Source organism: Mastigoproctus giganteus, chromosome 2, assembly GCF_048544385.1.
Source record: "Mastigoproctus giganteus isolate SK-2022 chromosome 2, ASM4854438v1, whole genome shotgun sequence".
NCBI lineage: Eukaryota > Metazoa > Arthropoda > Arachnida > Uropygi > Thelyphonidae > Mastigoproctus > Mastigoproctus giganteus.
Window position 1 is genome coordinate 47,382,332 of NC_143576.1, and position 23,877 is coordinate 47,406,208.

The 23,877-nt window shown below is 40.0% G+C and overlaps 1 protein-coding gene across 1 annotated transcript in view; it reads right to left on the reverse strand.

Annotated features, from left to right (window-relative positions):
• Positions 1 to 22,468, reverse strand: part of LOC150089289 (uncharacterized) — a 273,741-nt gene extending 251,273 nt beyond the window's left edge. The window contains exon 1 of the mRNA XM_090368468.1: positions 21,616 to 22,468. Coding sequence (XP_090224594.1) covers positions 21,616 to 22,272 — 657 coding nt within the window. The 5' untranslated portion in view covers positions 22,273 to 22,468. The remainder of the gene's footprint in view (positions 1 to 21,615) is intronic.
• Between the last annotated feature and the right edge of the window lie 1,409 nt (positions 22,469 to 23,877).

Here is a 23,877-nt window from a genome sequence, read left to right on the forward strand (position 1 = left end):
TACCTAGAAACCTTCCGGCTCATCAATGATGGCTAGTATGGGTTCTGTCAGTGTCGATCCACTGGTGATATTCTGGCTTATGTTTCCAATTTATGGACAAATTCAATGGAAACATTCGGTGAAACACAAGCAGTTGCTCTTCACATCTCAAAGGCTTTGGATTGCGTTTGACATAAACGTCTTCTAAACAATCTTATGGATTGCCAATTGTTTTTTGTAATTGGTTATCCAGTTTTCTTTCTGATCGCTCACTGAGGGTGATGGTAGATAGCTCTCTATCTTCTAACTTCTCCACTAATGCCGGTTTCCCCCAAGGTTCAGTTCTTTCCCCCACTCTTTTCCTCTTGTATATTAATGAACTTCTTCCCGTGACTGGTAATCCTATCGATAGTTTTGCCGATGATAGCACATTGCATTCTACTTTCCATTTTGAGAAACCTTGCCCTGCTCAATTAGCTTCAACTTCTCGAATATCTGCTACCAATTCCTTAAAGGCCGATCTTCAGGTAATTCTCCAGTGGAGCAAAGACAACTTAGTTGATTTAAATCGTTCTAAAACTCAATCTTGTCTTATATCTCGCAAAAAGGATTTTTCCTCTCCTATGCTTATCTTTGGTGACACTCTGATTTCTAGGAAAATGATATATCCCTTTTGGGGATTACTCAGAATTCTAATCTCTCTTGGCACAAGCACATTACAAATATTGCTTCCTCTACATCTAAAAAACTTAGCTTTCCCTTTCCCTCTCGGCGTTACTTTTGTTCACTCAGTACAAATCGCAAATCCGCCCTACCATGGAATATCGTTCCCACATCTGGGGCGGTGTAAAGTGTAAGGTGTATTTAGTGGCAGACGGCACCAGGGGTTTCCCCCATCTCCGCGTAGTTTTCATTTTGGGTGTACCAGTTCACTGGAAATGCCAGAGATATAAAAGTGTATGGATATTGTATATGTGTAGTGCCGTGTACCAGTGTTCATCTGGTCTTTTAGCCGCTGGACCCCTGCTGAGGCCCAACGGTGCCCCACTTCGCCCCATGGAGGTAGACCAGGAACCCAGTAGACTTAAGTTACTCTGGCAGGTCCTGCTACCTAATTTCCTGAGATTTCAGTGGCTAGGACCTAAAAAAAAAGTAAATAAATAAAGAATAAAATAATAATAAAAAAAAGATAAATAAATAAATTAATAATAAGAAAGATAAATAAATAAAATAATAATAAGAAAGATAAATAAATAAAATAAAAAAATAAAATAAAATAAAATAAATAAAATAAAATAAAATAAAAAATAAAAAAAATAAAAATATATAATAAAAAATAATCAACAAATAAAAATAATTTAAAAAAATTATATTGTATTTATATTGCATGCATACAAGCACATATATACACATGCACATATGTACACACAACGTGCATACATGTGCCAACGTCAATCGTGGGGTTGACGTCACTTGAGTTGGGTGTATATATGTGTGCATACAAGTACATATATAAACACATGCACATATGTACACACAACGTGCATACACATACCAACGTCAATCGTGTGGTTGACGTCGCTTGAGTTGGGCCAGAACGTGGGTGAAGATATTTTGGATGTATTTAAATTTAGGTGTGTAGGGCTTCGCTAGCGTGAAGATAGAGATGGGGGGAGCTGAAGACTGGGAGGAGAAAGACAGAAGTATGGAGCCAATAGGGAAGACAGCCCCAAGTTTCAGTGTGGCATGCCCATACCCCACCAGAGTAGAAATGAGGGGGGGGGCGTTGAGAGAATCGTCTCCTCGGGGAGTAGGGTTTAAAGGTGAAGGGGGCTAGAGTACTACTGAGCGCTTTCCCAGTATGCACAGGACCTCTTCACAAGGAGAAGGGTGTTAATTGCCATACATCGAGACTGATAGTACAGTAACATAAATCGCATAAGATAGAGACAACTCCTGGAAAAGAAAACTGTAGAAGAAAAGAAAATAAATGGAAAAGAAAGGAATAAAGAAAAGAAGAAGGGAAAAGAAGAAAAGAGAATCAACGAAAAAAAAAAAAAAAGGACAGAGATTGGCTCATGAGTGTCCCTATCTGAATCAAGTGGACAAGAACAGAGCCAATCTCTGTTCTTTTTTTTTTTTTTTTTTCGTTGATTCTCTTTTCTTCTTTTCTTTATTCCTTTCTTTTCCATTTATTTTCTTTTCTTTCACAGTTTTCTTTTCCAGGAGTTGTCTCTGTCTTATGCGATTTATGTTACTGTACTATCAGTCTCGATGTATGGCAATTAACACCCTTCTCCTTGTGAAGAGGTCCTGTGCATATTGGGAAAGCGCTCGGTACTCCTCTTCTGTGTCAATGAAGTGATGTTCAAGTCCTCTGGGGAGGTATTAGGTATTAGGTATGTTCGGAGTCTGATGGCACCTGGGATTTCTCCCATCTCCGCGTATGTTCTCTGTATCGGACAAGCCAGAGATTTAAAAGTGTGTGGGATTAGGTATTAGGTATGTTCGGGGTCTGACGGCACCTGGGATTTCTCCCATCTCCGCGTATGTTCTCTGTATCGGACAAGCCAGAGATTTAAAAGTGTGTGTGGGATATGTACTGTGTAGTTTGTTGTGCCCATTGTTCATCCGGCCTGTTAGCCGCGGGGCCCCTAGTGAGACCCGACGTTACCAATACCTGCCACAGGGAGGCCGGCCGGGTGTTACCAATATTTGTACTCTGGCGGGTCTTGCCACTTACTTTCCTGGGATTTCAGTGGCTAGGACCAAGTGTATCAACAGTCGATGCCTGTTGATTAGTGTGTGGGATATGCACTATGTAGTTTGTTGTGCCCATTGTTTGTCCGGCCTGTTAGCCGCCGGGCCCCTAGTGAGACCCGACGTTACCAATACCCGCCACAGGGAGGCCGGTCGGGTGTTACCAATATTTGTACTCTGGCTGGTCTTTGGGGAGGTAATGGATTTTCGTGATGAGGGTGCATCTGAGGTCTTCGTATTGGTCGTAAAGCAGGTGGTCCCAGCTTTCGACCTCCCCGCACGTGCAATTTTGGTCATTGGCGAGACCGAAGCCGAACAGTTTCTGGTTGAAGGGTCCATGTCCTGTGAGTAACGAGGTCAGGTGCAAGCCCGGGAAGAACCAGCCCGGTTGCTTTGGGTATATTTTGTTCAGTTCTGGAAAGAATTTACGAGTGATCTCGCCCTTTGTCGTCTCTGTCCATCTTTGTTGCCACTTCTGAAAGAGGTAGGTCTGTAGTCGTGCTCTTTCCGTTTTTTGACTGCTTGCTGGGTTGATTGTGAAGTCCTGATGATTTGCGGCCACTCGCTTTGAGTGCAGGTAGAGCAGTCCTGCTTTCACAGCTTCTAAATCCAGGGGTAGCGCTCCAGCAAGCACCTGCAGTGCAGGTGTGCTTACCGTGCGGCAAGCTCGGTAGGTCCAGAGGGAGTGCTCCAATAGGATGGTGGTTGTCAATAGGATGGTCCTATGTGTCATATCCAGGATTTTCTTGTTGGTTACCAGTGATGTTTTGCTGTACCATACTGCAGCTGTGTAGATTATGGCTGGGATGAAGGTTGACTTATAATATAACATTAGGGTTCGTTTTTTCAGTCCTTAATCCTTCCTCGTAATCCTAGCCACTAGGGCTGAGTATCTTCTTATTTTCATTCTTATGTGTTTCAGGTGAGGTATGAAGGATAGGTTATTATCTAAGATAACTCCTAAGTACTTCATTTGTTTGGTGAGTTTGATGGTCAGGCCATTTATTTTTATTTGGGGCGGACGCTGTACCTGAAGAGTTCCTTTCAGCAAGATGGATATGGTTTTCGTCAGTGCAATTTTTAGCTGGTTTTTGTGGCCCAGTATTGTAATTTCTGCATTGCCTAATTACCGATGTTTTCCAGTTGGACTCTGGAATCTGCCTCAATAGTAACAATGAGATCGTCCGCAAAGGCCTGGGCCTCAGCCAGCCCCAAGTCCTGGCACAGGAAATCGTCCAAGACCATGTTCCAAATGAGAGGACCCAAGACAGACCCCTGTGGACATCCGCTATGTATGTTTCTTGTGATTTTTTGATAATTTGTATTTATTTCCACTCTTCTGCCTGAAAGGTAGTCTTCCATTGCTTTGTATAAGTTCATTGGTACTGCAGCTTCTCTCAGTCTGTTCAGGACGCTCGGCTACCAAAGTGAGTCGAACGCCCCGGCAAAATCGACTGAAATGACCAATAGATATTTTTTCCTGCACTCTTGTGCTTTCCTAAGCAGATCTCCAAGGGCATCCACTGTAGAGGATCCTCGCTTAAAGCCAAACTGATTTTTAGCTGCCAGGCCTGCCCTTTCGTAGTGGTTCTGTATCCGCATGTGGAGCAGCCTCTCGTATAATTTACTGACTACTGAGAGCAGAGCGATGGGTCTGTATGATGATGGACATTCTGGGTTCTTAGTAGGGTTTTTCAGAATTAGCTTGGTGTTTGCAGTTTTCCACGCCGCAGAGAATTTCCCTGTTTCCAAACATCTGTTGTAGAGGGTGAGTAGGATTTGCGGGGAAATTTCTACTATTTTTTTCAGTATCTCTGGTTCGATCATATCAAGAACCGGGCATTTGCGGTTTTTGATCCTGGTAGCAGCCGCGCCGAGTTCTTCATGGGTGAAGGGGGGCTCGAGCGCAGGAGTGATATATTTTTCATTTTCTTCGCAGATCTTATGATGTTCTTGCAGAGTTAAGGTCGCGGGTTCCTTGAAAATTGTGTCGAGTATATTACCCATTGATTGCTCCCAAGTGGTTGTATAATCTCCTTGCGAGGTCCTGGTGGTGCTGATCACCTCCCCCCTGGGCAATTTGTTTGTAGTCACCTTGTAAACTACACCCCAGGGGTCAGTTCTTCCTGTCGTGGATACTAGACGCTCCCAGGAACGCTTCTTGCTTTTCTGTATCGCGTCCGTATAGTGATTTCTGGGTTCTCGATAGCGCTGTCTTAAAGTCTCCTCTTCATGTGCGGGCCAAGTCCTACGGGCTCTCTGGAAATCTTTCCTAGATTTTTGCATCTGGCGTCGAAGCACGGCTATTTCTGGGGTCCACCAAGGAACAGCACCAGGTTTTCGGTTTTTTCTTTTGATTGTTCGATCGCTAATGGTTTGTATTAGGTCTGTGGTCCCCCTCAGCAGGTCATCCAGGTCATTCTGTGGGTTTATACTGGCTGGGTTGCTTTCTATGGCTGTGATGAGCAGGTTTTTGAATGACATCCAGTCTGCTTTGGCAACTGCATATCTGTTTTTCTGTTGGTTTGTTAGTGTTACTGTTGTCAGTTGTCTGATTATTTTAAAGGTGATTGCACTGTGATCTGAGGTAGTCCATGCCTCCTCCACCTTCCAGTCAGTCACAAATCCCGCCAAGTTCCTAGTGGCTAGGGATACATCAATCGTAGCCTCTCAGAGGGTGTTGCAAAAGTTTGGCAAGTGGTGAGGTTGATTTAGCACTGTCAGCTGTGATCCTGCCAAGTAATCCTCAAGGAGTTGACCATTTTGGTTCCACGCCTGCCAGGGGTAGTACTGTGCCATGACGGGGATCGACAGTTCACGTCAGCTCCTATGATGATTTTTTGGTTTGGTAGGATGTCCTGCAGGCATTGAAGATAGTCGATTGCAAAATCTATCTGTTGTCCTGGTCTACCATAGAGTGCCACAACGTACAGGTTCCCTAAAGCTGTATTTAGCTGGGCACACGCGGCCCACTCCGTGCAGAACTGCGTGATTTTAGTCACTGTGATATTGCTGTTCCTTACCAGGAAGCAGCCCATGGGGTGTCTTCAACTGTGTGTACCACTTTGTAGGTGAATGGGTAGCCTACAACCCGTTTCCCATGCGAGTATGGCTCCTGTAATATGATCACATCCGCGTTTTCCTCTTCAGCTTTAACCCGGATCTGGTTGGCTACTGCTCTAGCCCTCTGCGCATTTATTTGAATTATTTTTAGTATATTTGTGCTGGAATATACTGAACTGGACAGTTCAGTATATTCTGAACTGTATGGACTGAACAGTGCTGGAATATACTGAACAAAACGTCAAAATGCCTGGGGAGATACAGTATATGGTACGACTGCTGTAATCTTTAGGTCTTTGTAGCTTCTGCCTGCAACTATGAACAACGCAAATTAGGAGGGCTTCATTTCAGATGCCTGTTGATTGGTCGACTTGAGCCGAGTGGGTGTGACGTCATTCAAGCATGCAGTGAGTGGGAAAAAAAACTTACTATTTTTGTTATTTTGCTAACCAGAAAAAAAGTTCATGTTTTCAAGTCACCTGATGTTTTCAGATTGAATATATGTTTCTTTTTTACAATTAAACTCTGAGGTTGGAAAACAGTTGTGCACATTTTATGAAAACATACTTCAACGTGGACATGTTATCAGATCTTTCGATAAATGCTACACGTAATAGAACTATAGACGGTATATTTAGTCGCGAAGTGAATCTACTCAATGTAATGTAACAATTATATATTCTACCTTAGCCATCATATTTAGTCGCGATATATAATTATTATTATCCATGAATTTTTATTAATATCTGAAATTTTAGGCGTTTTTAGCGCACTCCGATGACTCTTATATTCAAAGCATGTTAAATATGCTAGCCGGCCACATTATGTACCTGCTACAGAATTTTTAAAGGAATTTTCTTCTAAGACGGTAAAAAAAAATGTTAAAAATCTGATGTAGTATTATATACGATGATTTCAACACACACACACACACACACACACACACACACAAATTCTCATGTACGCATGGATGCTTGCACCTCATTGGCCAAATTTTCAGCTTTCCCTGCCAAGCTAATTGTATTGGGTTAACCATTCGAATCTGTTTGAGGCTAAAAGGACTAATTTTGTGGCATTCTCTTCACGTTACTCTCACGTTCTAACTTCTAACTTTTCCACTGTCACTTTTTACAATGTCTTATAGTAGTGGTAGTTTGTACATTGTTCCGGTGGCAGTATTAACGGCCACAACACTAGTGAAAGTTTGGAGTGTTGTGGCACTTGGGGTTCAGAGAGTTATATAGACCTTTTGGAGATCGCTGACAATCTTGGGTACTTTGATTGGGAAACCTCTACATACTTTCCTAAAATGTGGAGCTCAACTCCCTTTGGTTAAGCACCGCCTTGCATCGATTCCCTCACTACATCTCGATTGCAGGAGGAATGCTATAGTTCTGAGGAAACATCATTGGACGTTTCAACCTGTGCTAGCTTGTATCACTTGTTTCAACCCGTGCTAGCTTATTGGGAGCTCTGCGAAGCAGACCCCCCACCCCACAATTCATTGTAAAACACAAGTCTCTTGATGTCACACTCACACTGATACCTATAATAACCACATTTACCTAAATTTACTCAACTTAATGCGTAGACGAGTAACTAAAAAAAAAACCAAACTATTATATTTAGGCAACCCGAATAATTAAATTCATCTGCCGTGCTGTGCCTTTTGTCTGTTAATTGTGTGTGTTCTGTGGTCGATTTGTCTGTTTGCTGGACGAAAAACCCCAGTTTCTGGGGAAAACTCCTTGCTATCTACGCTTGAGACCGACTAAGTCAGCCACGGAGTGAAAACAGCCCATTAAAGTTCCTCGCGTCATCGACGGGATTCGAACCCGGGCCTTTTCCACCCGGTGTGGGAAGGATAGTGACGATACCACTGTGCTACAGAGAAAGATAAAACCAAGTTTTATAGATGCAGAGGAGCAATAAGTGTAATGTGCTTGTGCCAAGAGAGATTAGAAGTTAGGGTAATCCCCAAAAGAGATATATCAACTTGCCTAGAAATCGGAGTGTCACCAAATATAGTATTGGAGCAGAAGAATCCTTTTTTCGAGATATAAGACAAGACTGGGCTTTAGAAGGATTGAAATCTTTGCCACACTGAAGAATTACTTGGAGATCAGCATTTAAGGAATTAGTAGCAGATATTCGAGAAATTGAAGCTGATTGGGCAGAGCAAGGTTTCTCAAAATGAAAAGTGGAATGCAATGTGCTATCATTGGAAAAACTATGGATAGGATTTCCAGTCAATGGAAGAAGGTCATTAATATACAAGAGGAAAAGAGTGTGGGGAAGAACTGAACTTTGGGGGACACCAGCATTAGTGGAGAAGTTAGAAGACAGAGAGCCATCTACCATCACCCTCAGTGAGCGATCAGAGAGAAAACTGGATAACCAATTACAAAAAACAGTTGGCAAATCATAAGATTGTAGCTTGTTTAGAAGACCTTTATGCCAAACACGATCGAAAGCCTGTGAGATGGCAAGAGCAATTGCATGTGTTTCACCAAACTTTTCCATTCAATTTATCAATAAATGGGTACCAGTGTATCACCAGTGGATCGACGCTGACGGAATCTAAACTGGCGATCGTTGATCACACGGAAGGCTTCTAGGTAGTTTAAGAGTTGACGGTTAATTCATTTCTCCATTACTTCAGAAAGAGTAGAAGTATTTGCAATGAGACGATAATTGGTTAGGAGGGATTTGTCACCCTTTTTTGGAACTTGCTGAATATGAGCAAATTTCCAAGCAGAAGGAAACACACATATGGAATAAGAAAGTGAAAAAAGGCGGAAAAGAACAGGAGTAAGTTCGGGAGCACAGGTTCTGAGAACAAGTGGAGAAATACCATCAAGACCTGGAGATTTCTTGGTATCAAGATTCGTCGAAATCCTTCTCATATCCTTTTGACGGAAGACCACAGGAGGCATTGAACGGAGTGTGTAGGGAATGGTGGGAGGTGTTTACCAAGATCATTAATACTGAGTTGAAAGAAAATGGGATGCAGGCAGATATGAAGTTCTCTGACAGTGCAGACGGGCTGCTAGAGTAGTTCATGGTGTCTTGTCAATGATATAGAGGAATTTTTCTAGCAAGGATAATGAGGTGATTATTCCCTTGTAGAAAGCAATGGTCAGGCTACACCTTGAGTACTGTATACAGGTCTAGAGGCCTCATTTCAAGAGGGATGTAGAGCTGCTGGAACGAGTACAGAGAAGGGCAAGAAGGTTAGTGAATGGAACAAAGGGTTGCTCTTACGAAGAAAGGCATACATTTTGCAAATTACAGTGTCTGGCGACGAGGCACCGGTGAGGTAATCTGATACAGATGTATAAAGCCTTGAATGGTTTGAGCATGCTCAATGCGGATGGGATTCTTCCTCTTGCTCAGAATAATCACCTGAGATGGCATAAATTCAAATTGAGGAAAGACAGATGTAGGAGAGATGTGCGGAAATCTGCCTTTAGCCAGCGGGTAGTTGGTTGGTGGAACAGACTTCCATCCCTTGATGTGGAAGTTGATAGGCTAAATAAATTTAAGGCTCAGCTGGACAGGTATTTCGAACGAACGGTGGGGTGAATTGGGAGTGATGCTGCATAAGCTTGATTTCTTGCACCATATGCCGCTACTAATGCTATTGCTAATGCTAGGTCAGCTTTATTCTTGGCTAAAATCCTTCTGACATCCTTTTGACGGAAGACCACAGGAGGCATTAAATGGTACGTGTTGGGAATGGTGGGAGGAGTTTTACCAAAATCATTAAAGCATGACTTGGAAGAAAAATGGGATGCTAGCAGGTTAGCTTTATCCTTGGCCGAAGTGACAACAGAACCATCTGGTTTTGACAGAGGTGGGAGCAAAGATGGGAAAACGTTGCGGCCAATAGCTTTGGTAAGAGACCGGAATGCTCGGCTACCATGAGGGCAAGAAGCAACTTTCCTACTCTTAGCCTGTTAAAAATCTAGTTTGATTGATTAATAACTGCTTTATAATTGTTGCGAGCTTTGGTGTAGGCAGAAAACGAAATTTAAGAATTGGAAACAAGCCAATTACGATATGCAACGCTCTTTACTTGAACTGCCTTAGCACATTTATTGGAAAACCAAGGTTTAGATAAAGAACAAGACTTTAAAGTGGAGTGTGGAATAAAGGATTCCATTCCTACAAGAATAATTTCATTGACACGATCTGAGCAAACGTTGATATCAGAAGTTTCGAAGCAGTAATCCAACCAAGGAAAAGAAGAAAAGAAATCTCGCAGGTTATCACATTTTGCATTCCTGTAATGCCAAACAACACGAGGTTGGGAATAGCCATGAGATAAAGGCTCCACTGGAGAAGAGACAATCACTGAGTTGTGATCTGAGGTGCCTAAAGGACTACTCATTTCGACTGTGTACTTAGCAGTTGTTGCTCGTGAAAAAAAGATCAAGCATGTTGGCTGTATGGTTAGCATTGTCCGGTATTCTTGTAGAAAACTGAACGATCTGTGCAAGGTCATTAGTAATTGCAAAAGCCTCAGCATCTCGACCATCTGGGTCAATGTGACTAGAAAACGGAAGCCAGCTGGAGTTATGAACATTAAAATCACCAAGGAAAATTATCTCACTGGTAGGAACGTTGGACTGGAGAGAGTCAAGTTGCAAAGAAGTCAAAGAGCTCCGAATCATTAGTGGAGTTGACAGAACGGTAGAGACAACAGATGAATTTGACACAATGAGGCAGAGAGATTTTAAGCCAAAGAAGATCGAAGAGAGGAGATACCAAATTACCAAGTCTCTGACAGGGAATATTGGAACGGACATATGCACATGAACCACCTTGGAGGCGAAAAGAATCATGCAGCGAATAATGTGGGCAACTGAGATGAGCAGTAGTTGAAGCAATAGATAAGTGAGATTCTGTCAGAAAAAGTACATGGGGCTTGGCAGACTGCAAGTAGAAATGCACATCGTTGAGTTTAGAATTGAGACCACGTATATTTGTGAAATGATCTAGGAAGTGTTTGGGAGGTTTAGCTGATAAGCTTATGTTTGGGAGGTTTAGCTGATATCTTTTCGCTGATAAGCTTACGCTATTAGTTTGACAATTCGTGGTGTTATCAATAGTAAGAAAAAGTGGGGGAAACATTTGTATGAAGTAATGAAATTTTTGGATATGGCGTACACATGGTAAGAATATACCCAGTTCCTTGACATATTGTTGCTTTAGGCGCCTCGGTAGCCAGGTGGGAAGGAGCAGAAGTGCGTAGCACACGCTTCTTGATTAGACCGGGGTTCGAGCTCGTCACCACCAAATACGGAGGATGCAGATAGGTCAGGGAATGACCACCGCTTATCCCGGAGCAATATGGCCTTAGTTGCTAATGCTCCTAAAAACCAAATGACAACAACATATCCTTGCTTCGAAAATGCCCCCCCCCCCGCATACACAGTATCTGCAGAGTAGAGATAGCAAGATTATACAGTAGCTATTCCGGAAGCCTCCTAAAGAGTTACTAACAGGTTCGATCCGGTGTACTAACTAGCGGCCGGCCTACGAACACCGTTTTAGAGCTGTCCCCTCGAAATGTAAGGAAGATTGGATCTCGCTATGATGTTCATCATAACCTCAAAAGTCATCAGTCATACATCATGATGGAAGTAAAGATGGAGTTGAACATGGGTTCCACCACTTCAAGCCTCCAATAAGCACAGTGGTGGTATTACACCGGTTGATGAGAGTCAACTACCACGTAGTATTGCCTGGTAACACAGATGGGCGGCATTCCTCCATGTGGTGTGGGCGCCACACCTTGACCCCTGCTTACGTTGGTTCACACCTGGGTGGTCACCCACAGTGCTTGTGCATGGAGATTATACCCAGGATTACTAACGGTCCCACCATCGTGAAGGTGCAAGCAGAGGATTTCGCTGTCACAGACCGTGCGGACTGTGACAGCCAAAGTCCGGACAGCAATTACTGTGCAAAGAGAAAGTTTGATGTCTCCAATTGAGGATTTTAACCATGGTAATGGAAGTACTTACTTGGTTAGTAAATTTAGATTTGAAGCATTGCAACTGAATTTATTGTGTTGTCGTGTTCAAGAGGAGAAGACACTGGATTAACCTTGCAATTACACATTAAGGATTAATACTAAAGGTTACTGTTTCAAGAGGAGAAGACACTGGATTAACCTTGCAATTACACATTAAGGATTAATACTAAAGGTTACTGTTTCTTAATGTAGTTTTTTTGATGAGGGGGATAAAAGTTATTTTATTTGCATTGTTTTGGTTGGGGTTGGTGAAATATATATATTTGTTTATATATATATTACATAATATAATTTATAAATTATATATATATATATATATATATATATATATCCGTATTAGGCGAAGAATTATTTGTACATTTTAACATTATAGACAACTTAAGGTTGTTAATACACGTGCTCCACTTCTCCGTCTTTCTATCTTCACATTCATCGGTGGTATGCATACTTACTTATATATATTTTTCACCAGGAATTTGTTCTATATATATATATATATATATATATATCAACCATTTGGTCCATCATATTTACATTATGCTAAGTCCTTATTATATCTTCAGCTTCCTATCTTCTGTTACAGTATATCTCCTACAGCTTATACGATGAGATACTCTTAACCATAAACCAGGATTCCTTTCTTTAATAGACTAGAAGTTACGCTCCCGGTTTCTTTCCACGTACAATTGTATTCTTCCCATTTTCTATACTTTTAGCTATATACTATATAACCCTACGTTTTTTCATACTTCATGAACTATTAGAGCAGTTGGATTGAGGTACTATTGCTGTTCTTTATTCTGTTTCCGTTCTCCTTCCTTTAGTCCATGCTGCCTATTCAACATAGATAATATAAATATATAACTACAGTGGATGGAACTCTTGCTCTATTGTATTCTTTATGCTACTATGCTATCTGTCGGGCTAATAGTCATCTCGCCCGTAAACTACTAATCAAAATCTGCTTATTACCAGCGTTTGGCCCTTATTTCATATTACTGCCAAATTACCTTACATACTAAATTTGATCATTATCAGCTTTCGGCCCTTACATTATAATACTGCTAAATTTCTTGACCTATTTTTGGTACTATATTATTACTATTATACTATTATAATAGTAATATATAGTATATACTCTTTTACTATCTTACATATATTCGAACCTAGTTTTGCGGGCGGTTGACAACAGAAACAGATAGCTATGTTAATTATGGGCCGATATATTGAGAGGGTTATAGCCCTAGATAAAGTCCCTTTCAATATATCTACTAACCCATAATTAACACATTTTTTATAATTTTGCCTTATTATTTTATAATTTTGCTCTATCATATTTCAATTTATGTTACTACCATTACTACTTTTATCTCATTTTGCTTTACCTTATATTACATATTGTACTTTTATTACATATTCATTATATTACATATTCTCACCTTATATTACATATTGTACTTTTATTACATATTCATTATATTACATATTCTCACCTTATATTACATATTGTACTTCTAGGTTTTTGCCACAGTGCCGGCGTTGGCCTTTGCACGTTACTTGCGCGTTTTTGACGTACAGGTCATTCGCAGACTGCACCTTATCTCACCCAACCTGCTACCTCATTGCCAATCCGATATATTTTTACTCTATCATATATATATATATTTTTTTTTTTAATTAATTTATTTATTTTTTTGTTGTTATATTGTATATCTACGTTTTTTTTTTCTTTTATGTCATGCGTGTCTTCGTGTGTGTGTGATTTTTTATTGGATTTTCTTTATGTTTGTAGGTGTTTTTTTTTTTTTTTTTTTTGTTTGTTTGAGGGCTCCCTGGGGACTGGGAGCGGCAGTGCTGGCCCCCACCAATGTACCAGGGTCGTGAGCCGGGTTGCGTTTGTCTATTTGATGGCTGTTCCCTTGTGATAGAGAGGCCTTGTGATAATACCCTTACAGGCCAGGCCAGTACGTTTGAGAATTTTCTTTTGTTTTTGTATATAGTGAACACAGGTGGAGATAGGCTTAAGCCTGGGTGCCACGGACGACAAGACTATACATATAAATATAGTGCTTTAGTACCTAACACGCCAAGTATGTAGGCTGTGGTGGGTTCTATTGTCCTGGTGTAATCTTAGCACGGTAACAAGTTAAAGTTAGTTAATATATGCAGTGCGTTACATTTCAGTCGCGTTCGATTATTTTCTTAAAATTAAACTTTTTTTTTCATTTTCTGTGATCATTAGAAATGAAAAGTAAATATGGTCATCTCCTTATATAACTAAAATGTGGTATCTAACTAAAAAGTGGTATGCTCCTGGACTTTTTGCAACATTTATATTGACAGGTCACGACTCCCTAAAGGCGAAACTAACCTCCTTAGGGCTGACTGATGACCCAAACTGCACCTGTGGCGAGAGGGAATACTGGGCACACATTATATATAAATATATAATATATGACATTTCCAGAACAGAGCTAAAGCACAGATTGGCCCCCTTCCCAGGAGAGAAGAACGTCTGTTCATCATAGAAGAGGAAAATTACAAAGCTTTCACAGAGAAAGTATTCGAAATGCGCAGAAGTATACAAAGAATGGCAATTCATCCCCCCAGCAATTAAACAATAATCAATAGATAAAATTGCCCAAGTTTCCCACCACGCCCAGACGATGACTTAAAAACTGTCAGGATAGCAGTATTCTGCACTCTGACAGAAACCTGACATGACAAATCTCCTCAGAACTACCCCTGCCATGTGTAGGAACCTGGGGCCCTGTAAGATCCCAAATCTTACAAGTATAAAATAAGGGAATGAATTTTAATTAATTAGTTACAAAATGTTTTATAACAAAATTTTCTAAATTCTTCTTTGTGGTTAACTACAAAGAATTTAAAATAGGGCAAGTTAAGTGCTCGAACATCTAAATCCATGCAGACACTCAATTGAAGCAGATTGCTAATTAGTCATGCAGAAGTGATCAGGCACAGAACAATAATGGTTCTGAATGCAACTGTAGAGCAATGGAAAATAACTTAAGTCAAGTACATACAATTAAACTGCACCTAGAAAGCATTTTGGGAAACATATTAGTTAGTTCCGCATGTAGTCTGAAACAGACGCCCTTCTGTTGAAGGGCGTCTGTTTCAGACTACATGCGGAACTAACCGGATAAAGGGAAGTTTCGGTTAGTAGAAAGTTCGAGAAGGAGTGGGTCCGCAACCTTGTATTCAAAACGTGTTGGGGGGAGGAGATGTCCAACCATACTGCACCCGGAGAAAACAGATTTCCAATGAAGGGCGAATTACAGGAGAGAAGCTGGAAGAGAAGGTGATTATGATTGGTCAAAAAGAGGGCGGGAAATGGGAACAAACAGGAATAGCACGAAGGAAATAAGTCGTGAAGAAACATTTTTTTTTTGTGGTGTCTGGAAAATAGTGGTTGTAACGTCGGGTCCGTAAGAATGGCGTGGTGGAAATACCAGTGTTTTATGTAAAGGAGGGGGGAGTGAAGGTAGTTATAACGGTGAGGAGTACATCTGATGAATGGCCTGATGGATGCGTAAGGAATCCCATCCTCTCTACACTAAGAAAATAAATGGAAGCAGACCGTAGCCCATCAATGTATCGGAACCAGAAGCTAGGAGAGAAATGCCCGAACGATTTGTGAGCCAGGTACTAGGAAGACAGCCGCGAAGGAAAAGATTTGAAGTGAAACCTACTGATAACTGAGGAATAAAGACTAGGCAAGGAAAGTAAGTTCTCATAATTATATATATATTGTTTGCTAAAACCCGCTCAGGAATACAGATTGTTACTTGGTCGACGCATAGTTTGGGACAGGCTTAGAACTCAAATTGCCAGCAAGAAACCGGGTTAGGTGGAGAGAGAGAGAGAGAGAGAGAGAGAGAGAGAGAGAGAGAGAGAGAGAGAGAGAGAGAGAGAGAGAGAGAGAGCTACCTATCTCTGATGCAAGGGCATTGTGAAAAAGGTATGTTTTATTCTAAAGATTAAGTTGTGTAAGTGCCCTAGAGAAATATAGGTATTTCAAGATTTTATATAGCTGTGATTATTGATATAGGTATCTAATTGATGTGTGAATATTGACTAGAGGAGAAATTTTCTGTAAAGGTGAAATGATGGTTTCAGAGAGTGTTGTGCGAGTACAAAAAAAAATAACTAAATAGATCTGAAGAAAATTTTAGATTAGATGAGAAATGTATGATAAAAAATTGTATAAAGGAGAAGGAAGTTGTATTGATTTTGTAGTTAATTTTAATTAAAAGTAGAGTTGTACAGATTTTAAAAAGAGGGAGGAGGAGATAATGTTTTTTCAATGAGATAATAACGTGTAAAATGTGATGTGGAAATAAATCTTGTTATGGTTAGGAATTTAGATAAATGTTTCATTATTCGAAGAGAAATGTAGACTGCCTTCAAAGAAAAAACTGGTATTAATCCAAACCTGTACAGGGAGAACAAAAATATCCTCAGTGCCCAGAATTTTCTGAGACAGAAAGTGTCAATAAAACAGTCACGTAGCTTGTGACTTTGGAAGGGTGAGGAGCCAGTTGGTCTTGTATTAAAAATATATATATATATATTTAATACAGATCTACCTAAATTGATTTACAAAGTACGGGGTATAGCAATACGTAAGTATATAGCTGTATAAATAAATAGAGAAGAAAACCCCGGTTCACACAGCCCCATGCCAAATAAGTAACCACCTTAGGGGAGGAAGATGTACAGGCAGCCAGGGAAGCAGATTAGCTGAAAAATATCAGTAAGCTAGTAGCAAAGGGATGCAATAAAGAATGAAAGAAGAATGAATGAATGAGAATGAAAGATAGAATGAATAGGGTGGGCACTGAGTGAACTAGAAATTATGGCAAAAGGGAATAAATGGCAGTTTTGGTGAAAGAGTGACCTAGCATGAGGGAAAGAGAGAGTAAATTGGAATGAGTGGAAGAGCAAATGTAATTGGCCGAAAGAATACAAAGTTAAAAATAACTTACATTACTTTATATATACGTACAGTGAAACTTCCCTTTAACGGACAGCCATGGGGAACGAAAATTTGTCCGTTAGAGAGAAGTGTCCGCTAACACGAAGTCTGAGGAAGAAAAAAAAAAGAAAGAAAGAAAAATCGTTAAACGTTTAATGTAAAATTAAATTAAAATATATACAGATTTTGAACAATATTTTTGTAAATAATATACAATTACATACACAAGAGATAAAGAAAAATCGTTAAACGTTTAATGCAAAATTAAATGAAATTATATACAGATTTTGCACAATATTTTTGTAAATAATACACATACAATTGTGCTATGCATATTATGACTTTATCTTAAGAAAAATACATACAGTAATCACTTATTTTCTTCTGCACCTTCTTCCGGCTGATAATTTTCTTTTCAATATTTGTTTGGAGTGAAGAAACCATCGAAAGTCCTTCAGTATCTTCTTCAGCGGCGAAAAACATTTTTAAACGATTGATTTGTATGAGCGCTTCTTCTATTTTCATCGGTGGTTCGTCGTTAATATGTTCTTCGACAGAATGACCTCCTTCCATTTCTTCATCCTCATGAGGAACTTCTTGAAAAATATCGATGATAATGTCGTTGATATCTAGAGCACCATCTTCTGTAGTGAGGTTCGAGTCTATATCTTTGTAGCCAGGGTCACTTGTAGCTGAAGTATCGTACATTTATCAATAGATGTTGAAGTTCTTGTTCTTCTTGGTGCTCCACATTGCTGTTCACAACTTCAATTTTTGCGTTTGAGAAGCCAGACTTTACAAAACAGTTCACGACAGTTTGTTTTCTAATTGCGTTTACTGAAGAGCAAATCCATTGAATCGCATCTAGGATGCTGATTTTCTTTGCAAGGTCACTCGCACATGTTACATCGTTCATGTTTGCAATGAGATGTCTTAAAACACGTTTCCTGTAGTGAAGTTTAAAATTTTTTATTATCCCTTGATCCAAGGGCTGACACTCTGTAGATGTGTTTGGCGGCAGAAAAACGATTTGAATGTTGGACAATTCAATGTGCGGTGAGATGCAGAATTATCCATGAAAAGAATAATTTTTCTGTTTTGACGAATCATGTTTTGATTAAAGTGACTTATCCATTCGCTGATGATATCTCGTGTCATCCACGCTTTTTTTATTAGACTTCCAGTCAACATTCAAAAGATTCAACTTTATGCCCTTGAAACAACGAGGATTTTGTGGTTTTCCTATAACAAGAGGTTGTTCAAAGTCTCCCAGCATATTTGTACACAATAGTACAGTCAAGCGTTCCTTAGAAATTTTTCCGCCCTGGCACTTTTCGTTTTATAGACTCATTGTTTTTTCAGGAAGAGCTTTAAAAAACAACCCTGTTTCGTCACAGTTGTAAATATCCTTAGCTACAAAATCACGACATAAATCTTCCAATTTGACGGTCCACTCTGTTACAACCCCAGTATCAACAGATCCACCTTCACCACTTACGGTTTTCCAAGAAATTTTATGCCGAGTTTTGAACTTGTCTAGCCATCCCTCAGAAGCTTTGAACTCATTTACTCCCATAGATTTCGCAACCTCCAAAGCCTTTTCCCCAATAATGAGCCCATTAATGGGAATTTTTTTAGCACATGCGCGACAAAACCACTCATACGTAACATTGTCAATTTGAAGTCCAACAGTTTTTGGGAATGATTTTTGAACCCGATCATTTCCCTGTTGCCAAAATTGTTTGAGCAGTTCATTTTTTTTTCTTTAGAATGTCGCTTACCTGCGGCGTCTTCCCGATTTTGAATTTTGCAGCGAGATTGCAAGCACTATTTTTTTGCCGATCATACGCATTAATGAGTTCGACTTTATCTTTTAAAGTTAAATGTTTACGAGAAGACATTGTGCACTTCACACGACACTGAACAAAACTGAAAACTCAAACTCAAAAGACGAAAGGCCGACCAAATTCCCCCCCCCCCCTGCACACACTGAATTCATCAGAAGTTTTACACGTGCCTTAAAATTCTTGAAAAAGGGTTTAGAACCGCGACGTAAACCTTGATAAAATTCAGAGAATCGGAAATAGAAAATAAACACACGATTGAGGCAATACGTGGAAGAAACGTTCCTAGAAAAGGGTCGTGAGCTCTCCCGCAGTCCGTTATGGGGAGATCAAATTAAGTGCTAATCTAAACGAAACAGTGCAGATTGCCTGTCCGCGTCCGTTACAGAGAATGTCCGCTAGACAGAAGCTGAAAACACGTTAAAACCAATGGAGGTGAGTTGGGGAATTTGAAAATGTCCGTTGTAGAGAGATGTCCGTTAAAGAGAGGTGTCCGTTAGGAGAAGTTTCACTGTACTAACAAACATTTACTAACAACACAAACACTATCACTGCATTCTCCCCTGGCCTGCAAAAAACTTGCGGCTAGACCTGCACCACAACTGAAGAATAACAGTAAGTTGAGATGCCCAGAGAAGGCAGTGCAGAAAGTAAGAGTCGAATAAATGAAATGAAAATGAAAGCCAGAAGAATGAATGAAAGTATAAGTGTGTGAGAAAAAGAACACAAACCATAAATGCTACAGTTAAGTACACACTAACCCTAGTTTTAATTAGTATTTAAATTTACATTACACATCATTGCATCCCCCCCCGGTGTGTGAGAAAAAGATGAATGAGTGCGAGTAAAATATATATATGAAACATGAAAGAAAAAAAAATATATATATACTGTATAGATAAAATATAAGAAAAAAGTAGAAAAAAAAAGTATAAAAGTAGAAAAAAAAAGTATAAAAATAGAATGCAAGTAGAGTGAGAATGCAGATTATGAATGAAGTAAATGTGTGTCTCTCCCACCCCTTCGCCTGGTGGATTCCCCACTGCCAACTAACATATCCCATAGCCGGAGTGGGATGGGCAGCTTGACCTTCCTACCGGATTTGACACTACTTGTGACACCGACGAAGACATTCTGCGGCTTTGCTGCCGACACGCCATTGGCGATCTGACCTGGGTATTTTAACCTGGTTCCCTTTAAAACCCCATCCCCGGGCAGGGGATGGAGGTTTTAAAGGGAACTCCCTGCCTATCCCCATACTTTGCCTGGTGGGGCTCGTCTCCACTAACCTCTTTGGGGATGCCTACTCTATCGTCCCTATTCTTCTATCTGTTTTCCACCAGTCTTCAGTCCCCCTTCTCTCACTAAACCGACCGAGTTCACCTCTTAACAATTCCGCCAAATTCTAATCAACGTCTAAATTCTACCGTTTTCTTGTAAATCTCTTTTGGCCAAATTCTAGTACACCCTTTTTTTTTTTTTTTTTTTTTTTTGGGCCGTGCCACGGAGATCCTTGGAAATTAGGTAGTGGAGCCTGCCAGAGTACTTAAATAATCTAATGGGCGCCTGACCTGCCTCCTCGTGACAAAGTGTGGGCAACGGTGGGTCCCAATAGGGAACCAGAGGTTAAATGGTCAGAGAAACAACAGAACATAACACTACACAACAGACCACTCCCCCACACACTTTTTAAATCTTTGGCCTCCACAGAGTTCTGTGTCACTCACAAAGAATACAACGCGGAGATGGGGGAAACTCCTGGTGCCGTCAGACAACTAACACACTTTAAACTTCACACTATATAACTAAAATTATAACTTTGGAGTACACTTAATAAACTGTATAGGTTTACGTTCTCTCAACTTAGCCATTTTGTTTAATTACAACTGAATAATATTTATTACGCTCCTTCCGTATCACTCTTTTTTCTTTCTTCCAAGTCTCTTTGTATATACATGTACACATCTTTATGTACATAAAGACGTCGTGTTCACGAGTCACGACGTCAAGCGACGTCAACGTTCACGAGTCTTGCCTAACAGTACACATGAAACGTGCACGGCTTGTATAAAGCTAAGAATAGTGCTTTAGTCTATATATTTAATCTATGCATTTCTTTTTTCAGTACAAATTGTATGATAAAAAGAAATAATTGCTGAATTTTTATATTAGTCCGATTTTAATGCCAATTAGTTTAGTTTGGCCCAACAAACATTTGTAACATGCTCAAGAACAAAATCCGTCCGATGAGATCCCTCTGTTATATAATAATAAATTTTCTGTTTATACTCCGGGACGACCAAACGGTCAGAGGAGTTCACAAGATAGACAGAATGCAAGAAACAGCACCATATTCAGTAGTCACGGGCTTGAACCCCGGTCACTCAAGGCACGTGTACTTATGCACCCGCGCGCCTGACCACTAGGCTACGGTGACAGACATAGTGAAGACAATAGGCGCTTAGGAGCGTTCTCATGTACATATATGAGAACGCGGCTAACAGAGCTTCAGAACAGTTTATTGTTTATTGTTATTTGCGTAATTTTGCAATTCTCTCGCTCTCACATTTCCTCTCTTTCAACTTACAAATTCACTGTCATTTTTCTCATTATTTCTAGAGGTTTCTATTCATATTTTTATAACTGTTATCTTATTTTTCCTCTGATTATTTCGGTATCAAAATTTATTAAGAGATTTACTTTTTTTTTATTTCATTTAAATTATTTAAACTTTCTGCCATTTTATTTTTTTTTTGTTATTCAGTTGTTTGTATATAATTCTTTGATAATAGAGAGCTATTAAGTGCTCAATAATTCTTTGGTGCAGTATTTGTATTTTGCATCTTCCGCAAACGAACCCTTGCAAGAAGTCAAAAAATATGTGGTAGATTTCATTGAAAAGAAGAAACGTTGGTTTGACTTACCCTTTCATGTAAACTGCGGAGATCATTGGTGATGATCTGTGGACGGGATTCTGATTGACTATCGGAATCGTCGTCTGCTTCATTGCCGTCGGTATCACTACCATCTTTAGCTAGCTCTGCTTCGATTTCCTGTTCCATCTGGACAAGAAGAGGTGCTAACATTCCAAATTTTGCCCCTTTTCTAGCAACTTCCAGAAGACAAAGAATTAAGCTTCTTTCATTTTTTCGCATGACGAGGTCATCAGTCTCAAAGAGCAAACACTCCTTAATGGGCAGGCCACGACACCAGCTGATGAAATTTGATACGTTATCCCGAGCATGAAACGTGCCCGGCTGCACATGCGCCCGATAAATAACATCTCGTTCTGGTATATGCGTATTCAGTCCATTAGAACCTGCTACTTGCAACTTACGGGCCATCTGTAGCACATTGTTAGCGTGTTGGCAGAGGATTACTCCTGTCTCGAGACATTCCATGAAGTTTACCGTAGTGATATCTATTTCGTACAAGGAGTTCAGCCATTCCGCCAAGTCCTCTTTCATAGCATATAAGTATTCCTCACTACTTCGGAATGGACGGAACGGGCGCGGATCCAGTTGCACCACCTGAAAATCACTCGGCATTGTTGGATTGTGGCTGATGTCGGCGGTTGCCATCGGCACACCTCACGACAGCTACCCAACGATCGATCAAATCTTCAGTATGTCGCAGTTAATTTTTACTACCCCAAGCCACAATTAGTGAAAAAAACACCACATACCCCACCCAGCCAAGGAACCGTTATCCTCACGTAACAATCTCAGAACGACAGATAGATGAACATCAACGGTAGTAAAACGTATGCCTGCTGCACACGCTTAACGGGCAAGCTCTGTAAGTCATGTGATTACTGCAGTACTGACGTTCACAAGATAAGTTATCCAGCGACATCTAGTGACTGTTTACTCGTGTTGAAAGGGAACGTATAACAAGGCAGCCACAACGACCGATCGGGACACTGCAAACTGATAAATTGAAACATCAGACTGCTGTCAGTGAATAGTACTGAGGAAAAGCCGTAGGCGGCACGGCGTTCCAGTTCGTCACGCATCATCTGCAATGTCACGATTATTTGATTAGTAAAAATAAGTTACTTTATTAAGGAGCATTCCATTTCGTAAAATGTTCTATTTCGACCTGTAGAAAAAAGTGAGAAGGTGATTTCTTTCATTCACTTTCCAAGATCGATTTAATTATTTAATTTGCAGCGAAAAAAGGTTAAAATGATTATACATACAAGCGAAATATTTCATATCAGTTCATTAGTCTAAGATATGCATTAAATAGAAATTTACGTTTCTCCCATGGACAGGAAAAAAATGTAAGAAAAGACTAACAGAGGTTGCAGAGAAGGTAATAAAAACAGATATGCGAAAAAAAACCTAGTAAAAATATAGACGATTAGCATACACTAATAAAGAGTATATGATAGGTATTAATCAAAAAAGGAACAAGCGTAATTTGTAGTAATTGATTTTATTTCTATCACACAAAAAACGTTACCCTTATAAGGCACTCGCAATTAATTACTGTGCTACCCTCCTTGCTGTAACGAAAAGGGTCCCTAGTATTATTATTCTCATGTCCTAAAACTATTTCTTTTTCTTAATTTTAAATGTAGTGAAGCAAACTATTCAGGAAATTTTTTTCTTTTTTGTTACCCCAAAGCGGAAAGTTTAATACAAAACACGACATAAACATAAAACGCATTCCCTTTAAGTTAAAACTCTCTCTCTCTCTCTCTCTCTATATATATATATATATATATACTGTGCTGCCACTTTATTAGGTACAACCCTGCTGTGCACACAAATGGTTTGTCCCACAACGTTGCAAGTCACATGACCACAGTTATGGATATAAATGCAGCAGAACAACCTTTCTATTATCAGTTAAGCATACAAACCGTAGCAAGAATTGGGAAAAGGAGTGATCTAACGGGCTTTGAACGTGGCATGGTAGTAGGTGCAAGATGTGCTGGACAAAGCATCTCTGAAAATGCACTTCTCCTGAACTTTTCCGCACCACAGTTTCAAGGGTGTATCGTGAATGGTGCAACCAACAGAAAACATCCTCTCAAAGGCACTCCTGTAGAAGAAAATTGTTTGTTGATGAGAGACGTCAGAGGAGGATGGCTAGAATTGTGGAAGCAAACAGAAGGGCCATAATGTCGCACATCGTATCAGAATACAACTTGGTGCGCAGAACAAAATATCGCACTA